Source organism: Ictidomys tridecemlineatus, chromosome 9 (assembly GCF_052094955.1).
Source record: "Ictidomys tridecemlineatus isolate mIctTri1 chromosome 9, mIctTri1.hap1, whole genome shotgun sequence".
Classification (NCBI taxonomy): Eukaryota; Metazoa; Chordata; class Mammalia; order Rodentia; family Sciuridae; genus Ictidomys; species Ictidomys tridecemlineatus.
In genome coordinates, this window is record NC_135485.1 from 95,681,865 (window position 1) to 95,705,707 (window position 23,843).

Sequence of the window (23,843 nt, forward strand, 5' to 3'; positions counted from 1 at the left end):
ACAGAACAGTCATAGATTCCAAATTGATGGAGTCCTAAGAGATAGTCTGAACCTTGAACATGTGTTATTGTTGTATACTTTTGAGATTCCAAATTAAATTTAAAAATTTGTAAAGCACAAGATCTATGAAGTATGTTAAAATATAAAATGTCACCAACTTAAAAATGTACTTTCAAATTATATATTATTGAAATAAGGAGGAGTTTATCAGTAGTTCTGGAAACTAGAGAAACAGAAGATAAACTGAGTAGAGGCTGAAGCGTGATGCACAGTGATGTCTGACAGAGCTGTAAGATGTGAAAAAATAGTGTCACGTGGTTCTTAAAGATGCACAACTACAGAATTATGAATTTATAAACTATAAATCTATCTCTTGAGTTATTTAAAAATTTGCCCTTAAGATTGGCAACATTTATTCATTTATATGTTCATAAGAATTTTTTATTGCATGCTTTTTTCTTGTCAGACATATGTAATCAATAAAGAGCTTATAAAACATTTATAACTTTTGTTCCATTAACTCTTTATTGACCTTAACCTTAGGATATAATCCAAAAGGGAGGATAAATATGTATAAACTGGGTTTTGTGGCATAGGGAATCAGTGATCCACCTCAGTCTCTAAGGGCCCCTCTAAGCAGGTAACAGCATGGTCTCATGGTGGGATAGTTATGTACTCCAGGAGTGTTTAACATGGAAAACTGCAAAGAATCAAAGAGGTGACTTCAGTCAAGGTCTGCAGATGATTCTTGGGTTATACTGATGACTGGTTACTGTAATTGTGTGACATTTCCTTTGGGAGAGGAGATACGAGTTGGACATCCTTATTAACGGTTGACCTTGTGGTTATTTTGCAGTCAAATAAAGTGCCCGTGGTGCAGCCGTCCCATGCGGTCCACCCGCTCACACCCCTCATCACTTACAGCGACGAGCACTTTTCTCCAGGATCGCACCCGTCACACATCCCATCAGATGTCAGCTCCAAACAAGGTGAGAGCCCAGGCCTGCCCAGCCTCTTTGCTAATTGAGGAGTCAAAGTTGCCTGAGTCTCAGTGGCCCTTTGCTCCAGGTCACTGGGTGGACCAAAGTACATTTGTAGAGAATAAGAATAATTTATTGGTTAGCAAGAATTTGTTGTTGCTTCTTTAATTTTTCAGTGTTAAGAAACAAGAAACACTTAGTAAGGTGATTTTCCACGTGACCGCTGTGAAAATCTGAGAGTCACAATATAAACCAGTATGTCATACAAAAAGACTAAATGTTCAGTCATTATTTCAGCATGTTCCCCACCACCTTATCTTAGGTTATGTTCTATTCTCCTCTGGGTGCTTTATACAGTGGGTCACACTGAGCTGCAGAGTTAATGCCTTTTACATCACAGCTGAGCACTTATCACAAACTATGGCTGAAACTCTTGCAATTTGAGGCAGGAGAACAAAATTAGTGCAGATTTCTTTTTTCTTCTTCAGAATATCTTGGACAGAAGGTTAGTTCTTACTGTAGATCACAGCAACCTCATGGTATGATTATTTTGATTTCCCTTAAGTGCAGAACTTTCACCTTTTCACTTGAAGGGGTTACTTTGTGGCTTTGTCTGAATTGTCAGCGTAACTTTTCTTTCCTTAAAAACTATTTCACTTAAATGTGTAAAATAAGTGTTATTTGAACACAGACACTGCAGTACCATGATGGTAGAGCATGATGGTAGATAGCTTCTAAGTGAGTAATTGGGTTAGTACAGCATGGTTAAGGGACACAGGGATGATTTATATCCCAGGCAGGGACAGTGGGAGAGTACAAAATTTCATCCTGGTGCACAGAACAGTGCTTAATTTAAAACTCATAACATTGTTTATTTCTGGAATTTCCTACTTAATATCTTTAGACTTTGGTTGACCATGTGTAACTGAAACCATAGAAAAGGAAACTGTGGCTGGGGGGTTGGGGGGACTACTATACAAGGTGTTGATGGTGATTTTTATTAAAAAGTAGAAAAGGGGAAAATTGGGAGATTTTCACTTCAAATATTTTTCTGAGCCTCTTGTGAATTTATTATTCAGCTATATATTATTATATTTTATCCTTTCTGTGTACTAGCACTAGCTTATAATCATAAATAAATCATCTATGGAAAGTCAAAGCAGCTGCATTCTGTTTGGCTCCCATACCAAACTCTGCTTCTGCTGCAGTTTCAGAAAAACAGACATGTTATAAGAGGTCTGAAAAATCAAAATGTCCAATTTTTACCCAATGTGTCCAGGTATGGTTGGGAGTGGGACTGAGCTGTGTTCTTCAGACCTTCTGGTCCCATTGTCTCAGGGCCAGCCTCGGAATGGCTTTGCTCTCAGGATAGCCTGTACCTCTTTCTGAGAGCACACGCACAGTTGGACTTCAGCAGGGTATTTGAAGGTTCAAAATAAGTCCTTTAAAACCACTTGAAAACAGAATATGAAGGGGTAAAATTTTTCTCCACCTGCGTTTCACCTGTGTGTCCGCCCAGGCTCTGCCCTGTTGTGGGCAACAACATTCAAAATGTGTTAAAAAAATGTATTCAGAAGCCAGTTGTCCTTTCTACCACTATTACTGTATCTCGAAGAAACCCTTCATTTTCAGTTTCTCTGTCCTTAGACCACAACACTTAGTTGAAGACTTGTTACTGTTGCACTTGAATTCCAATAAGGAGGTCAGCTGCCAAAATCACCTGTGTGGACATTTCTAGGTCTGCCTGTTCCAATTCTCCTTCCCAGTCCTTTCTCCACCCTGCTTCCTTTTATTAACAGCTTCCAAGAATACAAACCTTCAAAAAGACAGGCCTGTGGGTCTATAGTGAGGAAGAGAATTAAGGGATTTTAGAAGGAAGGCTGACTTTGAGAGGGAAGATCAGTAATATGATCTTGGTCATGGTGAGTTGAAGTGTCTTTGAGATGTCTTTGGGGAGACTTGTCGCAGGCAGGCAAATTTAAACATGTGGGTCACAACCTCAGGCCAGGGACTGAGTTGGAACATATATCTAGGAAGCATAAATATGTGGAGGACAGACCTAGATACAAAAGCTTCAACTAAGAACTAGCAAAAAGAATCTCACAGTGTGTTTTATTTCACTGTATTTATTTATTTAACAATTAAATAGTGCTTACTATGTCCTAGGTCTTGTTCAAAGCACTTTGAAACATTAACTTATTTAAGAGAATAACACGTCATGGTTTATTAGTTTTTCTCTCGAGAATTCTAAGACAGTTCACTTTTTAAAAAAAGACAGGTTTATGACTGGCTACTAATTACATTTAGATTTTTCTCTTCTGTTTTCATCTCAACTGCCCTCCTATCTTGTTCTGCCTAATTGTAATTTATATCATTGCTTCTTAAACTTTTTTTTTTCCTTAACAAACTGCAGACCTACAGAGAATGGACCAGAAATTCTCTGTGTAGTTTCTTTAGTCTTTGTTGTTTGAAAAATGTTGTGATTTTATTTTTCTTCCTTACACTCTTCTTTTTATTTTAATATGAAGATCCTGTTTTTAATTACATGTTTGTCCTGGGCTTCATGTACCTCATCATCATGTACCTCTGGGGATGTAAACTCTGGTTTGGGAAGCACTCATTTACATGATATTGAGTTTATATAATCCCATTTGGGTATTTTTATTGCCAAAAAAAAAAATAAGCTCAGTAGGCCTCTTGGTTTCTTTCTTTCCTGCTGCCTCCCTTTTGGGTCTATTGTGTAGTTCAGCTGGTTAGAACATGATGGTACTGAGGCCCAGAGTTGCTGATCTCTTTGTTCAGAGTAGGCAAATCAACTTTTATCTAGGGGGGGGGGACTGGGGAACCCTAAAGAATAGCATGTCCTTATTCTTACCCTAGGCAGAGTTATTCAGTAAATATAAATGGTTTGTCTTTGATACCCATTCTCATTTGTAAAAAAATAAAATAAGTTCAGTTTCATTTCCTGTTGAAGACCACATTAGTTTCTGCCCTTTTCTCCTCCTCTCCCTCCCTTCCTTTGTGTATATGTAGGAAAGGGAAAGAAAGTTCATACCACTTATTTGTCTAACTCGTAGTCAAGTATGGTTGAAATGTTAAAAGGAAAGAGCTTTTTACAAAATACTACTTATATCTATGTGTTATCCATTTTATCCTTATATATAACAACAGTCACTCACATAGCATTTATACTTGTGCTGGGCACTGTGCTGCAGGACCTGTGTTAATGCATTTATCCTTTACAACAACCTCTCTACGGTTATCATTTGAGTATTCAAAAACAAATAACTTCCTCAAACACGTGTAGCCAGTGACTGGCATATCTACACAGTCTGACTCCAGAATTATTTTATTTACATTTATATAGAAGTTACTTATAAAAGCTTAAAAATCTTTAAGGCTCTGCTGAGTGTATCCTTCAACGCACGTAGTGAGTGTTCTGTGAATACTAGTTGAGCAAATGACAGAACTATATCTTCGATTGCAGGGCAGTTGGAAGGGAGGCATAAGGCATACACTTATAGGAATCTTTGGGGAATAGGATCTTAGTGGGACCACAAGCCATTTAGAAGATCCAGGTTTATTTATGAGCTAAGCCACATCATGTACCTACTTATAAAAGTTGAGAAGATTTCCTGGCAGTGGGACGTTTGAAAGATGAGTATGATTTCAATAGACAGGGTCAGCTTACCATATGAGAGACCTGAAATGCTGCAGGTGCTACATAAAGAGTGGTTCGTTCCTCCTTCCTTCCAGCAACAAACCAAATCCAACTAGTTTGTATTTCTGTTCTGCTGAATCATTTTTGCACAGAACCCAAGCAGAGTTGGAGTATAGACTCATGTGGAGACCCAAGCGATTGCAAGCAGCTTACCTCTTCACATCCTTGTGACAGTCAGAAGCACAGCACAACACCTACTTTATATGAACCCAAACATGAACAGTGGCTTAGCCCCCTAAGACCTTAATTCTAATGCAAAATAATAGGGTTGAAGTATATCATTTAAGACTTCAAGCATTGGGGCTGGAGATGTGGCTCAAGCGGTAGCGCGTCCGCCTGGCATGCGTGCGGCCCGGGTTCGATCCTCAGCACCACATACAAACAAAGATGTTGTGTCCGTCAATAACTAAAAAAATAAATATTAAAAATCCTCTCTCTCTCTCTCTCTCTCCCTCTCCCTCTCCCTTTCTCCCTCTCTCCCTCTCTTAAAAAAAAAAAAAGACTTCAAGCATTGATTTCCAAGTTACTGTAATAAAATACTCAGATTCCAACTAAGTTTCTAACGTTCTATTGAGTTGGTCTAGCTATGTTGTTTTTTCTTTTGTTTTTTCAAACCTGAGCAGTCTCCCTGCAGAGGTTTGGGGATTTCTGGATCTCAGAATGAGAAAAGCAGCAAGTGAAAAAACTTCCCCAGTGATCCTGAGGCATCATGAAGCACCACAGCAGGCTCTTTTAGAACCACCCTGCCACCCAAAACTTCCCAGACTTAAAGAAAGAAATGTCTTCAGGGTATAAAATTTGGGGTCCACTGGGATCAAAAGGATCAGTATTTCTAGCAAAAATATATTGTTTATAAAAGGGAGATTTGAGATAACACTTGTAAAAACAGCAAAATGTGAGCTGATCTCATGTAAGCACTCTGTTGAGAGAAATGAAGACCTTTCTCCTCCCTACCTACTTTCTGTAAGAATGGAGAGAGAGTTTGTTCTAACTTCAAAGTCAAATTAACATAAACTTTGAAGGCGGCACTTCTTAAGTCATTGCCATATATTCAAGGCCTTCAGTTTCTTTCAAGATCCAAATGAAATTCATAGGCATCCTAAGTAGTAAAAAAAAAAAAAAAAAAAAAAAGGCAGAATATTTAAAGAGCATCTTCATGCTGTTCACCTGATTTTACATATCAGCCAGTATATTTACAGTTGCCTGGTGTTGAAGCTTGAAATACATGTTTATACTATGAACATGACCTTTTAAAGCTATGATTAGCTGTGTGAAGCAACTTAAATGGCTCTCTTCAGAATCACTGCACCCAAATATATTAAACTTTACATTTTACATTTTATGCATTTGTCTTGTCCTGTCTGAATTTTTTCTTTTTTTCTGTACCTAAGGTCAGGTACAAACAAAGGGGTGTCATTTGGGACCAGGATTAGGTGTAATCATTAGGTGGTTTGCACAGCCCTAAGACAGTGTGCTCCAGGGAGTGTGAGTGTGAGAAATAGTTTGGTGGCACTCTCCTTTTCTGTGGAATACAACTAATCCAGAACAGCCTGACCTTGGAGCGCAGAGGACTCAACTTGATGAAGAGCTTAGAGGGAGCTGAAGTGGCAGACAGAGACCAAATGAATCATATCAAGTGTGACCATTATGGGGCTGAAGATGATTCCTAATTAATCTCTGATCCTCTGAGGTATCACATTCCCCAAATCTGTGTGTCCATTAGGGAACCAGTGAAAATATGAAAGTGGCAATTTACCTAATCCTTGAGCCCATGGCAGGCCATCTACTTGTGAAGGGCGTCATTTTCCGTTCTACACAAAAACAATTGCCTGCCATTTTCTTAAGCAAAGTGAAATAATGAGGGCAAAATAAATTATTTAAAAGTCTCTTTGGATGACTGCTTTCCTGGCAGCACATTTATTCCTTTAGGAATTCAAGATGTACTGAATCTGGAGAAATGTTGAAATTGTGTTGAAATCTGGAGAAAAGTTTAGAAGCTGACTTGCATTCATTGGCTCTGATTAATAAATGCTGTTTCTAGATCATAAGTATTAATGGCATAAAACTTCTTAATGCTTTCTGTTGCTGTTCTGGTCACGTGTGCCGTGAGTCTGAAAATGACACCTCTGTGTTGTCCTGTTCCCAGGCATGTCCAGACACCCGCCAGCTCCTGACATCCCCACCTTCTACCCGCTGTCTCCGGGTGGTGTTGGCCAGATCACCCCACCTCTTGGCTGGTAAGATCCTCCCTGCAACCTTCAGCCAGACTTTGAACACATCTTCTCCCACTTTTCATTCACGGAAATTAGCTTTGTGAATGGGAACATTTGTGGAGTTGAGGAAATTTACAACAAGCAAGGTGCTAACTTTATTTCATTTCAATTTAAAAGATTAAAAAACGTGCAGACTTTGAAAGGAATTGAATCGGCTTGCTAATATGTGTAGAAAATGACTGTGTAGCAATTGCTTTGAAGCTTACAGTTTTATGGATTCAATTTGTGGCTTTGGGCATTTGCTATGCCTATATAAAGTTAGTTCTTAAGTGTGGCTTTCTAGTTTTTTTTTTTTTTTCCTTAATGAACAACTTGTCTTTTTGAAACATGAATTTAGACACTGAGTATCCACCTTTGCTTCTAATATGGCAAGTGGCACTAAGTAGAGAGAAATTCAACAAAATAAAAACATCTTTTGAATGTTAATAAAATAAACATCCAACTTCAGTTCAGAGGAACAAAACCTAAATTGGGGGCTTTTATTTTGTTTAGATTCCCAATACTAATGCTCTTTCTTTTGTGGTATTAATTTTCTTAAAACATTCTTACTGCTCCCTTCAGATATTTTAGACCATAAAGGTAAAGGGAAATGAGGGAAGAAAGGTGTGTGACATCGACTCTCTTGATGACTTTCTCCTTAGCACACAGGTTTCCCTCCCATCCCAAGCCCTCTCAGCCTTCCCTCCGCCCTCCGTGGGAACAGTGCTGAGCTTCAGCAGAGGTTTCTCTCCTTTCTCCATCAGCCTGCTGTCACCACAACCATGTCCTATGGCCTCTGTCTCCCTGCCTGGACATGCTGACATTCTCTCTCCTTTACCAAGAAAGGGCCACCCTGCCAAGGAAGTGTCAGCTTGCTTGCTCTCGCCCTTCCTCCCTATCTCTCTTTAGTATTGAACCTTTTGGTCAATAACTCCTTCTAATTGATGATGTGTATGCTTCTAAGCCTAGATCAGCTGTTCCGAACTTAGCTACTTAGGGCAATAATCCTGTGCCAAGTGGCATCACTGGCAGCTGGAAATAAAGACTGTGTAAATGAAAAGTGTGAGATTCAGGAAGAACACAGGGACAGATGGACTTCTTAGGGTGGATCTTTTATTTCTTGACTTTAACGTAGGTATTCAAAGGGGAAACGGTGCAGTGTTTCTGGAATGTTTATTCACTTTTATTAAAATAAAAAATATGATGTCCTCCTTTATTCCCTTCTTTGGAATTCTCAAAGATTCTGATAAAAAAAAATCATTAAACTGCTTCTCTGAAGGGATTTTTTTTATTTCACCATTCTCTGGGTCATGTTATATTCAATAAGCATTTATTAAGTTCCTATTTTGTTCCAAGCATTAACCGGGCTGGGAGAGGGGAAGTGATAAAAGGATAATTGACTGGCTGGTTTGCAGTTGAGGAAGGGAGACTTCTCTTCAGGGCAAAGGGTGCTTTGATTGGGTGGAGGGCAAGGAAGGGGAAGCATCCAGTGGTTTGTAATCCTCCCACAAGACTCATTTGAATACTCCCTCCTCCCCTCACCAAACGCTCCTGCTGGTTGGTAACTGGTTTTTTGTCATTGACGGGCTCCTCTCTTCGACCTCAGGCAAGGTCAGCCTGTATACCCGGTCTCGGGTGGATTCAGGCAGCCCTACCCGTCCTCACTGTCAGTCGACACTTCCATGTCCAGGTAGGTGGAGGTGGAGGCCAGTCGCTCTTCTCGTGCTTGCATCCTGTGCCCTGCTTGCCTCTGGGTCGCCGGGTAGGAGGGTGCGTGTCTGTGCAGTGTGCCTGGCTCCCACACTAGGTGTCTGGGCCACCCAAGGTAGGAGCCACAGGCCGTGCCCAGCAGGACCAGCCACACTGGGGAATACTGCCCCCTAAAGAGTTCATGGCCACCTGCCTGAGATGAGAAATGTCCCCAGAGTGGACATGAAAAGAGCCTATTTGATGCAAAATATGCTGGGGGTGGGGTAAGGGAGGAGGACAAAAACTAGTTTGGTCTAAGTTTTATTTGCTTCCTTTGAGGAGAGTTGTATCCATTTAATATGGTGGTGTTCGAAAATGCCCCGATAACCAAGAAGAGCCTTCCTGGACCAAGGCTGTTGGGACAGACAGGACAGTGCTCCCAGGCTGTCCAGCCATCCAGGGTGTGCGTCCTAGTGTGTGAATCAGGCCCTGAGTGGACATGTTAGTGCAAGCAAAGCTCTGTGAGATCTGCCGTGCCACACTTGAGGCTGCTCTGTGTAATGCTTTTGCTTCTGGAAAGGATGGCTTCTGTGCCCTGTGCTTGATGTACACACCTGTGGTGTATCATCTGTGTGTTCCACGTGGCTTTTTCAAGGGAGCTAGCATTATCATGCTGGAAGCCAAACTATTAACTGGTTGTGAATCTGTCTGGCTTTTTTTATTTTTAATTTTTTTGTATGGGTACGAAATTTGCAGTTTCTTTGGTGAATTTCAGCTTTAAATATATGTGTGTGGGTGTTATATGTATACATATTTCATATATATATGTATACATGTATATATATTAATCAGTAAATTATAAATTTAGCTGGCTGGTCTGGGGGAATGGAGTTAATATTTCTCCCCCTAAAGTACATTTTTACATTTTTTAACACTATTTGATGACAGGGTTTTCTTACAGGAAAATAACTAGTATTGTATATTTTTGTAAAAAGTACAGATATTGGTCAAATATTTGCAATTTTATCATGCCTCCTTAATATTTAAAAAAATTATTTTTGGAATACCACAATTCAAGCAGAGTTCCTTTTTTCTTTTCCAGATGAAGAATTAATTTTATCAGCTACAATGAAAGACCTGAGAACATTGTTTTTATGGAATCTAATGTGTACTTTAAAACAGTTTGGAAAGTAAAAAATTCTAAAACATCCAAATTTATTCAAAGTGCTTGCTCAGAGTACTTTATTTTATTTTTCTTGCATGGCAGTTTCCCTCCTTTGTGTTGGATGATGGTGATTATTTTAAGACTTTTTTTTTTTTTTATGCCATGAAAATGTACTCAGGAAAAAGCCTTTACAGGTGTAGTTTTACCGTGATACAGAACTGTGTCCTTACTTTTAATTAAATTCTTTCCCTTAATATTTTTCAGTTTTCAATAAAGTTAGATCTCCCAAACATAATTTAGTTTTTGCATAGAAGATAATTTTGGATGATAGCAATGGAAACCTTATTAAATAGGGTACAGAAAAAAGTTTTCCCGTCCCTTTTCACAGTTGTGTCCTCTGATAGTAATATGAGAAACTCTTCATGTGATGATTTGCTTAAGAATGTAGGCAGAGATTTTTTAAAAATGTGATGTATTTAGCTTAATTTAAATGGCATTTAAAAAGTAAATCTTTAAATAAAGTCATATTTCTAATAATTTCTGTTACTGAAATTCTTATTTGAAATGGGAAAAACAAACAGTAGCATGTATTGGACATAACTTTCGAATGTTCATATGTGAATACCCAGCCAGCAATATAGCTCCACATCATCATGTACAACCACAAGAATGGGAAGTTATTCTCCATGTATGTATGATGTGTCAAAAATACATTTTATTGTCATGTATAACTAAAAAAGAACAAATAAAAAACAACAGAATGAAAAAAGAAAAATTCTTATTTGAAAATTGCTTTGCAAGAAAAACGATTTACTTTTTTCCTTATCATATGGCTTACTGCCCTCCCAAGAAAAATGTCACATTCTGCTAATGGTTTAAAAAAGTTACAGAAAATAGTAATATTTTCCATGTGAATTCAGGAAGAAAAAAATAATTATCAGCCCACTTTAATAATTATATTTAACATTCCTGTGCATAAAGATGTATTTCGCCATGTAGCCCGTTACAGTTGGTGGAATGTTGTGAAGTTCCATCTAGCTTGGCTACAGCAGCCAGCCATAACATACTCTTCTTCTTTTCCCTTCTTTTAGGTTTTCCCATCATATGATTCCTGGTCCTCCTGGTCCCCACACAACTGGCATCCCTCATCCAGCCATTGTAACGCCTCAGGTCAAACAGGAGCATCCCCACACTGACAGTGACCTAATGCACGTGTAAGTAGGCTTCTGGGCTCATCTGTGGATGAGCCTCTGAACACTTGCTCCCTCTCTGTTGCTGAGGCCTTACAAGATCATGGAGACTTCCCCAGAATGGAGGGACATTCAGAACACAGGCATGAAGAATCCTGAGCTGCTCAGCCACTCACCCACCAGTGAAGTAGAGGGAAGGGTTGAATGGACTTCCTTCTGGAAATCCAGTGACCCTGACTGCAGACCCTGAGAGTATAGAATTCAAGGGGAAAGCTGCCAAGTCCAAGAGGCCCTGCTGCTCCGCGGTTGTGCACATTGTCAGAGCAGGCCTGAATTACTTTCCCCTGGAGACGTTAGAAATCTCCATTCTGTGCTTCTGAATCTTCTTTTAGGGTCTGCAGAGGAGCGGGTGCCAGTGGCAGGCAGTGTGTGATATTCTACAAAGCCCCTTAGATGTATTCAAAGGCAACATGTATTTGTTCGGAAGTAGGGTCAGAAGCTTTGATTAGCTTCTCAAAGTGGTCCTTAGCCTACCCACAAAAGGAAAGATCACCTGAATGTGAGTTCAGCTTCTGAGGTGATAGAGGAATGGAGCCTCAGGTCCCTGAGTGGAGCACCTTCACAATTCCAAGTCCATTACCATTTGTGTTGTTCAATACATCTACTTCAGAAGGTCCTTATTCACAAAGAGTCACTAAGTGGATAAAGAGCTCCATAGTTTGGTCGTTTGCTACTCAGTGTTGCACCAAATGAGCCAAGGCTGTTGTTCCAAGTGGATGGTGCACTGGTGTTGCAGGGGGTGGGGGATCCCCAGCCTGAGCTGAGCAGTGGGAACAGATGCTCTGCTTCTCTCCTCCTCTCTCGTCTTCCTTATTCCTTCTACCTTCTTCCTCTACTCACCACCACAACCACCTTTCAGGAAGCCTCAGCATGAACAGAGAAAGGAGCAGGAGCCAAAAAGACCTCACATTAAGAAGCCTCTGAATGCTTTTATGTTATACATGAAAGAAATGAGAGCGAATGTCGTAGCTGAGTGTACCTTAAAGGAAAGTGCAGCTATCAACCAGATCCTCGGCAGAAGGGTAAGTGGCAGGATGGTATATAAATGTGTATGGTGACCATGGAATGGCTTCATAGAATCGGCCCCAATTTAGTTACATATCAGGTAGTCACAGAGTGTATTTGTATAATGAGCAGGCATTTCAGGAAGTGATAACATTTGGGAGGATTTAGTGATATAATGTGGTGTAAATAACTTAGAGGGTACTTGGCACACAGGAAACTTCCTGGAACGGATAACTGTTTTTACTGTCATTCTTTAAACAAATATTTATTGAGTGTCTTTATGTGCCAGGCATGATGCTTGGCATTAAGTAACAGTTGCTGAATAAAATAGATACAGTCCTTGCCTTTCTGGAGCATAAAGTTTTGTGACAAAGATATAGACATTGGACAAGTAGTCAATAAATCTATAACTCAAATTGTGATAAATACTGTATTATTGGCAAAATTCTGTGAGAAAGAACAGCAGGCACTAGGGAAAGCCCCTCTGAGAAAATCATATTTAATCTGAAACCTGAGAGATGAGTAGCAGTTAGTGGAAATGGGGGGACTCCCCTGCTGGAGCAGCATGTGTGCCAAGTGGCAGGGGACAGATAGCTCAAGCCCTTGGAGAGAGCAGCAGCAGGACCCATGGGAGACTAGGTCCACAGAATGGCCACTCCTTCCTAGACAGAAGCAGATCCATTCTACTGTGAGGTTTTAAATGGGAGAATTTATGTGAACCTGTTTCTAGAAAGATTGTTCTCTGATTCTTAAAGTGCTAATGTGTCGGGTTTCCAGATTTCTTCTTTGCTTTTCATTCCTTTTTCAACTCAGGGTATGCTATTTTTCTTAGCCCTCATTCTGTTATGAATGAGCCCGTAGGTTATAACTAGGCTAGATGCTCTAACATCCTTTAGCCAATACTAGCCAAAAGACTTGGCAGCCCTTCCAAGTAACCTTTTGCAGGATTGGAAGTTTTTAACTGGGTGTCTGAAGAACAGTGGAACAAATTTGAATTTATCTAACTCAAATTACATTTCACTATATATACATTATAATTTTAGAAACACTTCATCTTAATTTGTTGATGCTCTTTATGTAAGTGAGGTAGCTTCTTAATTTATGACTCCTATGTGTTTGTTTTCACAACTTTTCAAGAAATCGATGATTAATCCAACATCCAGGTCAGGAGAGTCTATCCACCCCTGTGAAGCAGAGAGGATCACATTTTAGCCTTTGTTGATGATAATTTTTACTGGATTTGTCCAAACTTATCACATTTGAGCATTCATAAAAGAATGTTGAGGAGACTAGCAGTGCATGTGAACAGGAGGGAAGCAAGTTTCTTGCATTATCGATTCCCACTGAATAACCTTAAAATGCAACTATTTCCAATCTGCCAGGCTCCAGGGTTTCCCGGGTAGGGCACAGTGGTAGATTATAGTTCCTTTGGTGTCCTGGGTGAATATCCTATTTCCCTATGGAATCTTAAACACTAAAGACAATAATTGTGATGGTTTCCCAAGCCAGTTCATAGTAAATGAGCATTTCCCCATCATCTTTGAAGAACTCCACCTTAAAAGCTTAAAGGCCGAGGACCATTTTCCCTCTTTTTTAAAAGAAGAAACCAGAGGAAAAAAGGATTAACATTTTTATTTCAGCTCATGTAACGCTCAGATTTTTATTTTTTTCTTCTTTGAGTTAAAGGACTCCTGTCCCTCTAGTAAGAATTATTTTCCTGCTCAAGAGAATAAGTAAGGATATAATCTAGAGGTATGCTTCCTATTTTTAATGCACATTTCCAAAAATTGCTACTTTCTCAGCTCCCTGAACGATCCCCAGACCCAAGCATTATATCTGAAGGGATGGTTGTCATTTGGACTTTCTCTGTCTTTGATTTGGACACCTGTTTCTATTTATAGGCCTCTGAGCTCTTTGATTAAGATCAGGTTTTCTATTCTTCCATAACTCCCCTCTGGCAGGGCCGTTCTTGCTATCTCTTTAAAGTCCTGGCTTTAAAATCATGAAGTTTTACACTGGGGTGATTGGAATTCTTAAAAGTGATCTGAAATCCATCTCAGATTATTTTATCTTTGGATTTTTAAAAAATCCATCTTTACTATATCTCTTAAGAAATGTTTATTCATATGAATTAACCAGAGTTCTCCTAATTCATGTTATAAATAAAAATTGGACAACTATTATTTTAAAATAAATTATTACTTCTCAGACCTTTCAAGCTATTACAGAAAGTCCATTTGTCACACATTTATTATCAGAATTCTGTGTGACTTAAAATTAAATGAGTGTTTTTCCCCACAACTTGGTCAAACTTGGACAATTTTTTGATCTTTAAAAATACTTCATATTTTTCAATAAACAGAGTAAGAGAAAAAGAAGCATTTTTAGTCAACTGTGTTTCAGAAATTCTTGTAAGGAAAGACCATCTTTCTAATCTGTGCTGGACTTTATTTTCAATGCAGAACTTCAACACCATTTTTCTTTTTTTTTTTTGATACTGAAGATAGAACCCGGGGTACTTAACCACTGACCCACATCCTATCCCTTTTTTATATTTTATTTAGAGACAGGGTATCACTGAGTTGCTAAGTGCCTGTCTAATTTGCTGAGGCTGGCTTTGAACTTGTGATCCTTCAGCCTCAGCCTCCTGGCACCGAGATTCCAGGCATGTGCCACTGCACTTGGCTCAATAGCATTTTTTTTTAATATTTATTTTTTAGGTGTAGATGGACACAACACAATGCCTTTATTTTTATGTCGTGCTGAGGATCAACAGCATTTTATTTCCCACTTTTTGTCTGGTAAATTATCTTTTATTTGTGAGCAGGTTTTGTGCAATAGAAATATCAGGAAGCTAAAAACAATTTAAAATGCAGACAGATAGGTTAGTTTATGCCCTGCTGCTTTCTCCTATGTTTTATTATTTGGGGTCTTTTGGTCAACCTGAATTTCCTGCTTTAACTGAAAAATGGCTGATTGTTTGGGTAGAAGACCCAACCTCAGTATGTATTTTGGGAGTTGATTTTTATTTACAATCCCAGGTTTCTTCAGTGAGTTATAAAGCTGCCATAAGTTATATAAAACTCTATTACTATATTGCAGTAATAAATGATGTTGGTATGTAGGGAAATAATATTCATCAAATGAATGAATCAATTTAAAAGGGAAGACTTCTTTCTTGTCTTTTCCCCCCTTTTTGGTGACACTTTGTGTCTTATTAGATCACATTTATTTAGTGAGAGAGCTAATGGTATAAATACCAATGATCAGTGCTTTCTCAAAAAAAAAAAATCAAAGATGATCTTTTTTATTGTGTCCAGTTTGGTCGTTGCTTCCTGTGAATCTGCAGCACTAGGTCAGCATCTCAGATTTAGAAAAGCTGTCAGCTGCCTTGGCTTCACTCCTGCCCCAGACATGCCTTCTGGGGCTGGATTGGTCGAATTTGTTTAGTCCACTGCTGCAAAAATCCGTGTTTCGTGGAACTTTCTCTTTCAGGATTGTTTTTTATTTTTTGCCACCTCCTCAAAGGTTTCTCTCTCTCCCTCTCCCCCTCTCCCCCTCTCCCCCTCTCCCCCTCTCCCCTTATTACCTGATTTGCCTTCAGGCTCACACCAGATCCCACTCTGTCCTGCTTTTTAACTTTGCTCTCTGCACTTCTAAAGCAATTAGAGAATAAATCATCCACTCTGTCCAACACAGAGGGCCTGGCTCTTGAGGGGCTTTCGAACCAAGTGAACTCCTGGCGCTGCCCGTGGGCCCCGCTGCCTCTGCTCTGGAGACGGGAGTGGGTGTGGCAGGAAGGCGCTCTCATGTGTTTTGTGAGATCAGCTTCTTGCTCTGTCAAATCAGGGCAGCAGGTGTGTTTTCTTTTTCTGAAGGAAAGCTTCTTAGTCATACTGTAAGGCTGAATCCAGGTTGTTGAGGACTTCAAAAAAGCCTCCTCAACTTCTCTTTCCTTCCCCTAGCCCACCCATACCTTCCTTTTCTCCCCCCCTTTTTTAAACCATTAAAAAAAAATAAGATCAGGGAGATTAAAATTAATAAGCAGAATAGCTATGAATGGGAAGGAGGCAAACTGGAAGCTTCCCATCTGAGAGCAGGGCAGAGCAGGCCGGCAGGCTCCCTGGTCAGCGAGGACGTGTGTGTGGGCAGGGTTCAGGAGGTCTCCTCTTATAGCCGCCATTGCCTTTGTGGCTTCACCCCACTGACAGTGGGTGCCCCAGGGCCCGGCCACTTCTCTTCAGAAGGTTCTGCTGGCAGATCCTGTCCTCTGGGGAAATAGGGAAAATGCTTTAATGGTGTTTGCTGGGGACCTGGGGCAAGCTGTGTGCAAATGAACGAAAAGCCGTATGCAGATGCCCACCCTTGGAATCCCAAACGGTGTCTTGCCTACATAAATTTGTTGCTTATGACATATAAGCATATCAGTCATGTATAAAGGATTATCAGCAGTTTCATTCTCCATCTTAGAACCTGCAATCTCAACCAAATTGTAGATGGCAAAATAAACAGATGAGGCCTCTTGCCTCCCATCAGAGGAAGCTCAAACCCACAGCCCAAAGCGTGCTGGGCAAGGCACAATGTTGTCAGTGTTCTCGGCGTAGACAGTGGGCGTGTGTGCGAGCGTGAGGAGACAGCGAGGAGATGGAGACAGGCTGACTTTTGATGTCTTGCCTGATACAGAGGATCATGTGACTCTGGTCCAGACTTTTCCTAGGACAGAGTGGGAGAGTCTGAAGAGAGGGTGTGTCTGAGGAGACATCTGGAAATTATCACATTTTGCTTAAATAAATGGTAGTTGGGCTTGGATACCAGAATATGCTACAAACGATGAATAAGGGGGAAGTCGGCTATTGAGGTTCACCAGTGAAAGTCCTTTTAATTTATATTGGTAAAGAGAAAGGGTGGGTGACAGAGATGACTGTACTTCGAACACTTTGATGAACTTTGATGTGTTTCATGTGATATTGGAGAACAGGATAGAAAAACCAAAGCTTGAGTTTCACTGCAGCCACCAGACTCCAAGTGGATCTGAGCGGCACTTGGTCTTCTGCCATTTAGAAATAAATAGAAGTTCAAGTGGTTAATATTAGCGCGTCTCAGAGTTTGAAACATGAAATATACTGTTGCTCTCTGGCTTATCTCTGTTCTTTCCTCCTTCCCCTTTTTGTTTCAGTGGCATGCCTTGTCCCGTGAAGAGCAGGCTAAATATTATGAATTAGCGCGGAAAGAAAGACAGCTACATATGCAGCTTTATCCCGGCTGGTCTGCAAGAGACAATTATGTAAGCCCCTCTCTCCGCCAGTGGCTGTGCTGGCGCTCATTCACTCATTCTGTCTTCTGCTTGAGAAGGAGTGTGTTTTAGGGTGTGTATAATGCTGAGACTCTTTCTTATGTTGGAAGGTAATGAATTTTATAATGAAGATTATAAGGCATATTGCATTGTGAAAGCTTTGAAGGATCATATTTTTTGCTATGGATGCTAGTGCCTTTTTTAAAATAAAAATATAAACTTATCATTAAAATGATAAAGATTAAAGAAAAGCCCATGATTTTTCCATGTAAAGCAAGATTAGAAATAACTACTTACATTATTCTCTAGTATATTTTCTTAGTTTTTATTTTTTTACTTGGATATAAGTGTGTGGGTGTGTGTGGGTGTGTGTGTGTACATACATTTTATGTCATGCTTCTCACTGTTATATATAAAAAGCATTTTTTATTTTATGGCATAGCATTTATGGATGCCAGTTTTCCATTGAATGAGTGTCTCAGTTTACACAATCATTTATCCTGTTTTCAGACATTTAAATTGCTGCTTTTTTCCTTACAAATAATCCTACAGTGAACATGTCTGTGCATAATAGGCTTTTTCCCTGCCGTATATAGGATTATTATTTTCTGTAGGATAGATTCATGGCAGTGTAAATATTGAGTTAAAGGATTCCATTTTTTTCCCCTGGTGCTGGGATGGAACCCAGGCCTCACTCATGCTAGACAAGCACTCTACCACTGAGCCACGCCAAATTTTTTGTTTTGTTTATTTGTTTTTGGTTTTTTAGCAATCTTTAAAATTTTGAGACAGGGTCCAAGTTGCCCAGGCTTATCTTGAGCTTTATTTTTTATATTTTGGTAGTGGTGATTGAACTTGGAGCACTTTACCACCGAGCTACATCCCCAGTCCTTTTTTATTTTTTATTTTGAGACAGCGTCTTGGCTACATTTGTTGGGATTGGACTCAAACTTGCAATCTTCCTGTCTCAATTTCTAGGGCAATGTACCCAGCAAAGGAAATAAACATTTTAAAGTTCTTACACATATTGTCAGATTTCTTTTCAAATGATTATATTATTTTATAATTCTTATAAGCATTTTATTTCAGATGACTGTTTTCCCACAGACAAATTAGGACTGTGTAAAAATTTGTTCTTACATATTAATGTACCCCCATGTAGGCTGGTGGCTTGAAAACAATAGAATGTATTGCTCACAGTTCTGGAGGCTGGAGAGTCTGAAACCAAGGCTGGCATGTTCCGTGTCTGGGGAGGGCTGCTGTAATAGTCTTGCTGTAGTTGTGCTGGGTGGAGGTGAAGGAATGCTCCAGGTCACTTTTATATGGGCACTAATTCCATTCTTGAGGTCTGTGCCCTAAACACCTGCAAAAGCTCCTCTTCCTTATCCTATCACTTTGGGGCTAGGATTGTGAGTTTGGGGAACACAGACATTCAGTCTATAGCAAGTTGAATGTTCCATGTGAGGCTACTGTTGGGAATGCCAGCCAGGACAGTCTTACTGTAAGTGGAACTGTCCCTTCAGAAAAGAGCAGGGACATAGTTAATCAGTATATAATTTAACTGGTGGTCACTGCTGCAGAAGCTCCTGTGGGGCTTGATTCCCACAGAGAAGATGACAAGGATGCATGTCTAAGGTCATACATCCCATAAGAGAGTCCAAAGCTTTTTGAAAAAGCATGTAAACTTATTTGTGGAAATGGATTGCATGAAGTCTCAGCTTCATTTAGTTTGCTTTCTATAATGTGCTCTGCAGAAAAAGTCACTTGACTGGGTAGGATTTGGAGCTTAAACATTGGATTCAACTTCCACACAGGAAACAAGAGAGTCCTACTGTTTTTTACTTATGAGCAATAGCGCGGTCAGCTCACTGAGTTGTTTGGGTTGTTTTAATAACCACCATATGCTGATCGTCAGGAATTCCTTCTGTTACTCGTTAATCCTTACAACAGTCCAGTGGCATAAATACCATTATTCCATTTTTCAGGTGAGGAAATGAGAGGTTGGAGAGGTTAAGTAATTTGTCCAAGGCCTTGTAGTAGGTGGCTAAGCTGTAATTTACACCCAGGTCTCGCTGACTTGAGAATCTGCACAGCTTCCCTCCTCCTGAGTGGATTAGCTCCATCTCTCAGTGCCTTCTTAAGAAGACTGCTTAGTTGAAGAATTTTTGCCCCTGAACTGGGCTTCTGTTCTCTGAGCAGTAATTACCATCTCCCTGTGTAGAGCCTTTTCTATGCCCTTGAAGTGGGAAGATCAATCCTCAACCCTAAAGGGCTGCAAAAGTGTCGTCTTCTAATCCTGTCCTGGACATCTTCCGATGTGGTTTGCCTAGTGGGGGAGTGCTGGCCTTCCCCTGTGCCTGTCTTGAGAGTTTGCCGTGCTGTGAATTTGTGTAGACTTGTATTGCTTGTTTAGTGTCTTTAAATTTTTGTTCTGATTCTTAAGTAATGAGTTTTAACATAAAAGAAACACACATATTCTCTCCCTCTTCTTTTTCCCCATCTTGCTCTCTTTTCTTTTCTCCCTGTACAGGGAATAAAAAGAAAGTATTTTAAAGAAAGCTAATGTAATGTAATTTACCTTTAAAGCTTTTTTTTTCCTATATAATTTTTAAAGGAAATTGTTTTACATATGAAGGGAAGTCTCAGCTTCTTTCATATGATTTTTATGGAATAAAAAACCTATCAATTATTAGGGTCATCAGAATCAATCAAGTGATAATGCTTTAGCTAACAGTATTGTTTTTAAAATAACAATACAGAAACAGAATCTAAAAGATAAAAACAAAGCATTTAGAGCCAGAATGCTATCCTGATCCTCACTGATACCGTATTAAACACATACCTCAGTGACTTAATATTAAAATGCCCTTTTTTGTGGGATCAGAGATTTCACAATTACAATTTGCTTTTATGGCTTTGGCTAATAAATGAGGTTTTCATGAATCAAGAGTGCACAGATTTTCTTGGGTGAGAGTAGCCAAAATTTATCTTATTAGAACTTAAAATTCAGTGCTTCAGGCTTCCCAGTACTGGATTTCTAATGTAATAATACAAAATATTTTTGTGTTTATCACAAATGAATTTTGGTTTTTGTGTAAGTTGACATTAGTACATCCAAACAACGTAAGTTCTTTTTGTCTACAGTAAATGCAGGTTCTCTGAGATGTTACTTGGGCATTAGAGGCATAACCTCAGATGACTGCTCTCTACGGCGGCCATGTCGGGGCAGGGGCGGCCAGGGCAGAACCCACTGCAGTGCCTGAGAGGAGGTGATGGTCATGAGCTCAGGGTGGTCAGGGAGCCATTTCAGATGAAGAGTCACAGCTCTCTGCCGGAAAGGGAAAGAGAGAGGGTAGAGCAGAGAAGTTCCCTACAAGAGGTGACACTTGGGATGCATGTCAAAGAGCAAATGGAAGCTGGAGAAGAAAGTGAAGAAGGTTCCATACAGGAAACAAGCTTATAGCAACTTTTAAAATCTTAAGTAATTCCATTTAAAAAGATGCACCTCTCTCTCCCGGAACACCTTCAATAATATTAAGGACGACTCTGTTACTTTTGATAAGCCATTTTCCAGGGTCACTGATTGTGGCCTTAGTGCTCATGAGGATAGGTTTTAGTCAACTTTCTAAAGGATTAAGACAATGGCCAGGTGACTAGAAGAAAAACTATTTTGAGGTAAATAAATATATAGTGTATATGCACTATTATAGAGCCACACAGTAGATTCAGTACAATTTTAGTTTTATTTTTTGTTATTAGTTAATATGATTATTATAGGAGACACAGGTAGAGACATTGAATACGATATGTGTTCCTTGGTAGTTAATTGAAAATAGCTAATACAAATTGGTTATTTTATGAGTTATATTTTGAAGGGAAAAGTAGTGGTGAAGAAAAACAGAAAACCACTGTAAAGAGGGGTATCATTTTTAGAAATTTGTCACTGAGTTGACTTTGGAATGTATTTAAAATTGCATACATATCTGTTATTGTGTTTGTCTTAAGATGCCAGGTCTTTGGTTACTGGAAGTAAGTCTTCAAAATTCTCCTGAGTTTTCTCAGGTTCTCTCTTCTACCCTTGACCTTGGTTATGCCCTGCCTTTGCCACAGGGCTGAGGGCCCTGAGTTCCAGGGGTCTTTCAGGTGTACAGTGCAGTTCACAGCCAGAATTATCCCGAGCACTGCCAGAAGTGGGTTCTGAGTGTGATGGTTAGCAGGAGCAAGAATGCTCAGGAAGCTGTCCTTCCTTGAACAGTCTGCTGTGGGCCACAGCCCTAGCACCTCAGGGGGAGAGAGAGAGAGAGAGAGACAGACAGACACATACACAGACAGACAGACACACAAAGCAGAGATGAAGACGGACATACTGTAGACCACTCAGTGTCAGTGCTGATGGGGGTGAACTTGAAGCTGTAGAGAAGTCATTTATGCAGCACTGGCTCTCTCCATCTCGCACATTTGGACTCTCTTCTGGACATCAGGAAAGACAATGAGTTGGCTCCACTCTTGGCTGCCTGCTCATACTTTCATATGCTGTTCATCAGTGTGCTATGACCTGACCACCTGCTTTCTTCTTCCAGGGTAAGAAGAAGAAAAGGAAGAGGGAGAAGCTGCAGGAGTCTGCATCAGGTAGGTGCCGCGGCTCTCCCGTCGCCCTCGCACTCTTGGCAGACCCTTGTGAAAGTGGCGAGCATCTTCCTACACGCTGCTTTATTGTGACTGTCCTGTGTCATTCTTTAACTCTGCTTTTCTTCCTTAAATTCTTGAAATATTTAGAAAGGCCTTTCTTTTAAATGTGGCTACATAAAGGTACATGTAAAAGCTCCTTCCCAGCCCTGTCACCTGGAATCCTATTTGGGAATTGTGGTTGGTTTTCCTTTTTTTTTTTTCCCTTTTGCCTCTGTTGTCTGTGTTCTTGCTTTAACACTTCCGCTTTATTTATATTTGCATAACTCTTTAAAAACATAACTTTTTATGATGATTATACTACCTTACATTCCCTTGAGAGTCTTTGCTGTGATTTGGGTTTTTAAGACTAGAAAACATGATGATAGGGTTTATCTTTCTTGTGCATTGATTCATGGCATCAATGAGATCCTATTTTAGTTCCCTTTTTTCTTCCATTTAAAATAAGGCCACTACTTGTACCGTACAAATAAAAATGGCTGGTATAAGAACCAAAAAAGTAAAGCAAACAAGTCCACATGATGTTGTAGCTACTACGTATTTGGAATGTACAGAACCCTCTTCCATAAAAATTTGTTAAAGACACAATTTTCTGCAGGTACAGGTCCAAGAATGACAGCTGCCTACATCTGAAACATGGTAAGAACGACTCTCTGGTCCTACTGCTGACGTTAGCTATAAAAAGAGGCATTTGCTTATGAATCTTCTTGCTCATACCAATTTCATTCAGCACTGCTCCTGAAAGAGGAAAACTCCACCAAAATCGAATTAATGCTTTTAAAAGTGTGATGGTTTTTATACCGGCTATATATTTGCAATATAGTGTGCTTTTGATCTTTTCTATCCTTTTTGTCCCATTTATTCTTTCTCCATCCCTTTTCCCCTCTTTATTCCCAATCATTTCTTACTGACTAGTGGCAAATCTGTATGTTTTTAAAAAAAAAAAAAAAAAAAGAACAAACAGCAGCCAGGAGAGGTGGCACACACCTGAAATCCCAGCAACTCGGTAGACTGAGGCAGGAGGATCGAAAGTTCAAGGTCAGTCTTGGCAACTTACCAAGACTCTGTCTTAAAATAAAAAGGGCTGGAGATGTAGCTCAGTGGTAGAGTGTTCCTGGGTTTAATTCAGTCCCCAGTACCAAGAAAATAAAAACTAAACAGTAAGCAAGATGCCACCCTACTCAGCAAGCCCGAGGCAGATCTGAGGAGCACCATACTAACCCTGCTCAAAGCTGTTTCCCAGTAGAGACTGTCAGTTGAAATGATATGCATATACTTGATTTATCTGTTGCTGGTGAGAAAGACTCATCTGCTTTATTTTTGTTGTTGTTGTTATTTAAAATTATGGCATGGGCACCTGTTTGATTAACTGTATTTCTGTTGTCAAGTGTGTTTCTTTATTAATAACCCTTATTTTCCCTCTTGTGTTTATATATAATATTCATTTCACTTCTTATTACTATAATTCTTTTATTTTTATCCACATGACCACTCACCCAGGGAATCTGGCTTTGCAAATTAAGGCTTGGTCTCTGTCATGCTTTGAACTTGCAGCATGTCTGTGTTTTCTCAGAGTAGCAGTTCCTTTCAAAGAAGTCACCTTTGATCCTAGCCTCTAGAAACCCACGTCTAGTCGGTCTCTTGGTCCTGGGGTGCTTCCCTTCCAGGCCTTCCTTGGGTCTTGCCTCTCTGATTTGTCACTCCACAGCCCTCACCAGGTGCTCACACTTCACACTGGGACCATGATCACAGCCTTTGGAGAATTATCCTGCCTCAGGAACTTTTTATCTGCCAGTTCACCC

At 39.8% G+C, this 23,843-nt stretch overlaps 1 protein-coding gene across 8 annotated transcripts in view; it reads left to right on the forward strand.

Moving 5' to 3' along the window:
* Lef1 (lymphoid enhancer binding factor 1) overlaps positions 1 to 23,843 on the forward strand; it is a 112,564-nt gene that overhangs the window by 74,937 nt on the left and 13,784 nt on the right. For 3 of the 8 annotated variants that reach the window (XM_013365433.4, XM_040293001.2, XM_078021826.1), the window contains exons 4-10: positions 857 to 989; positions 6,848 to 6,938; positions 8,560 to 8,643; positions 10,899 to 11,021; positions 11,917 to 12,079; positions 17,239 to 17,346; positions 21,936 to 21,984. In XM_013365433.4, coding sequence (XP_013220887.1) covers positions 857 to 989; positions 6,848 to 6,938; positions 8,560 to 8,643; positions 10,899 to 11,021; positions 11,917 to 12,079; positions 17,239 to 17,346; positions 21,936 to 21,984 — 751 coding nt within the window. Of the gene's footprint in view, positions 1 to 856; positions 990 to 6,847; positions 6,939 to 8,559; positions 8,644 to 10,898; positions 11,022 to 11,916; positions 12,080 to 17,238; positions 17,347 to 21,935; positions 21,985 to 22,639; positions 22,681 to 23,843 lie in introns of all 8 variants that reach the window. The other 5 variants (XM_005340784.3, XM_040293002.2, XM_021720546.3 and 2 more) reach the window with 3 other exon arrangements.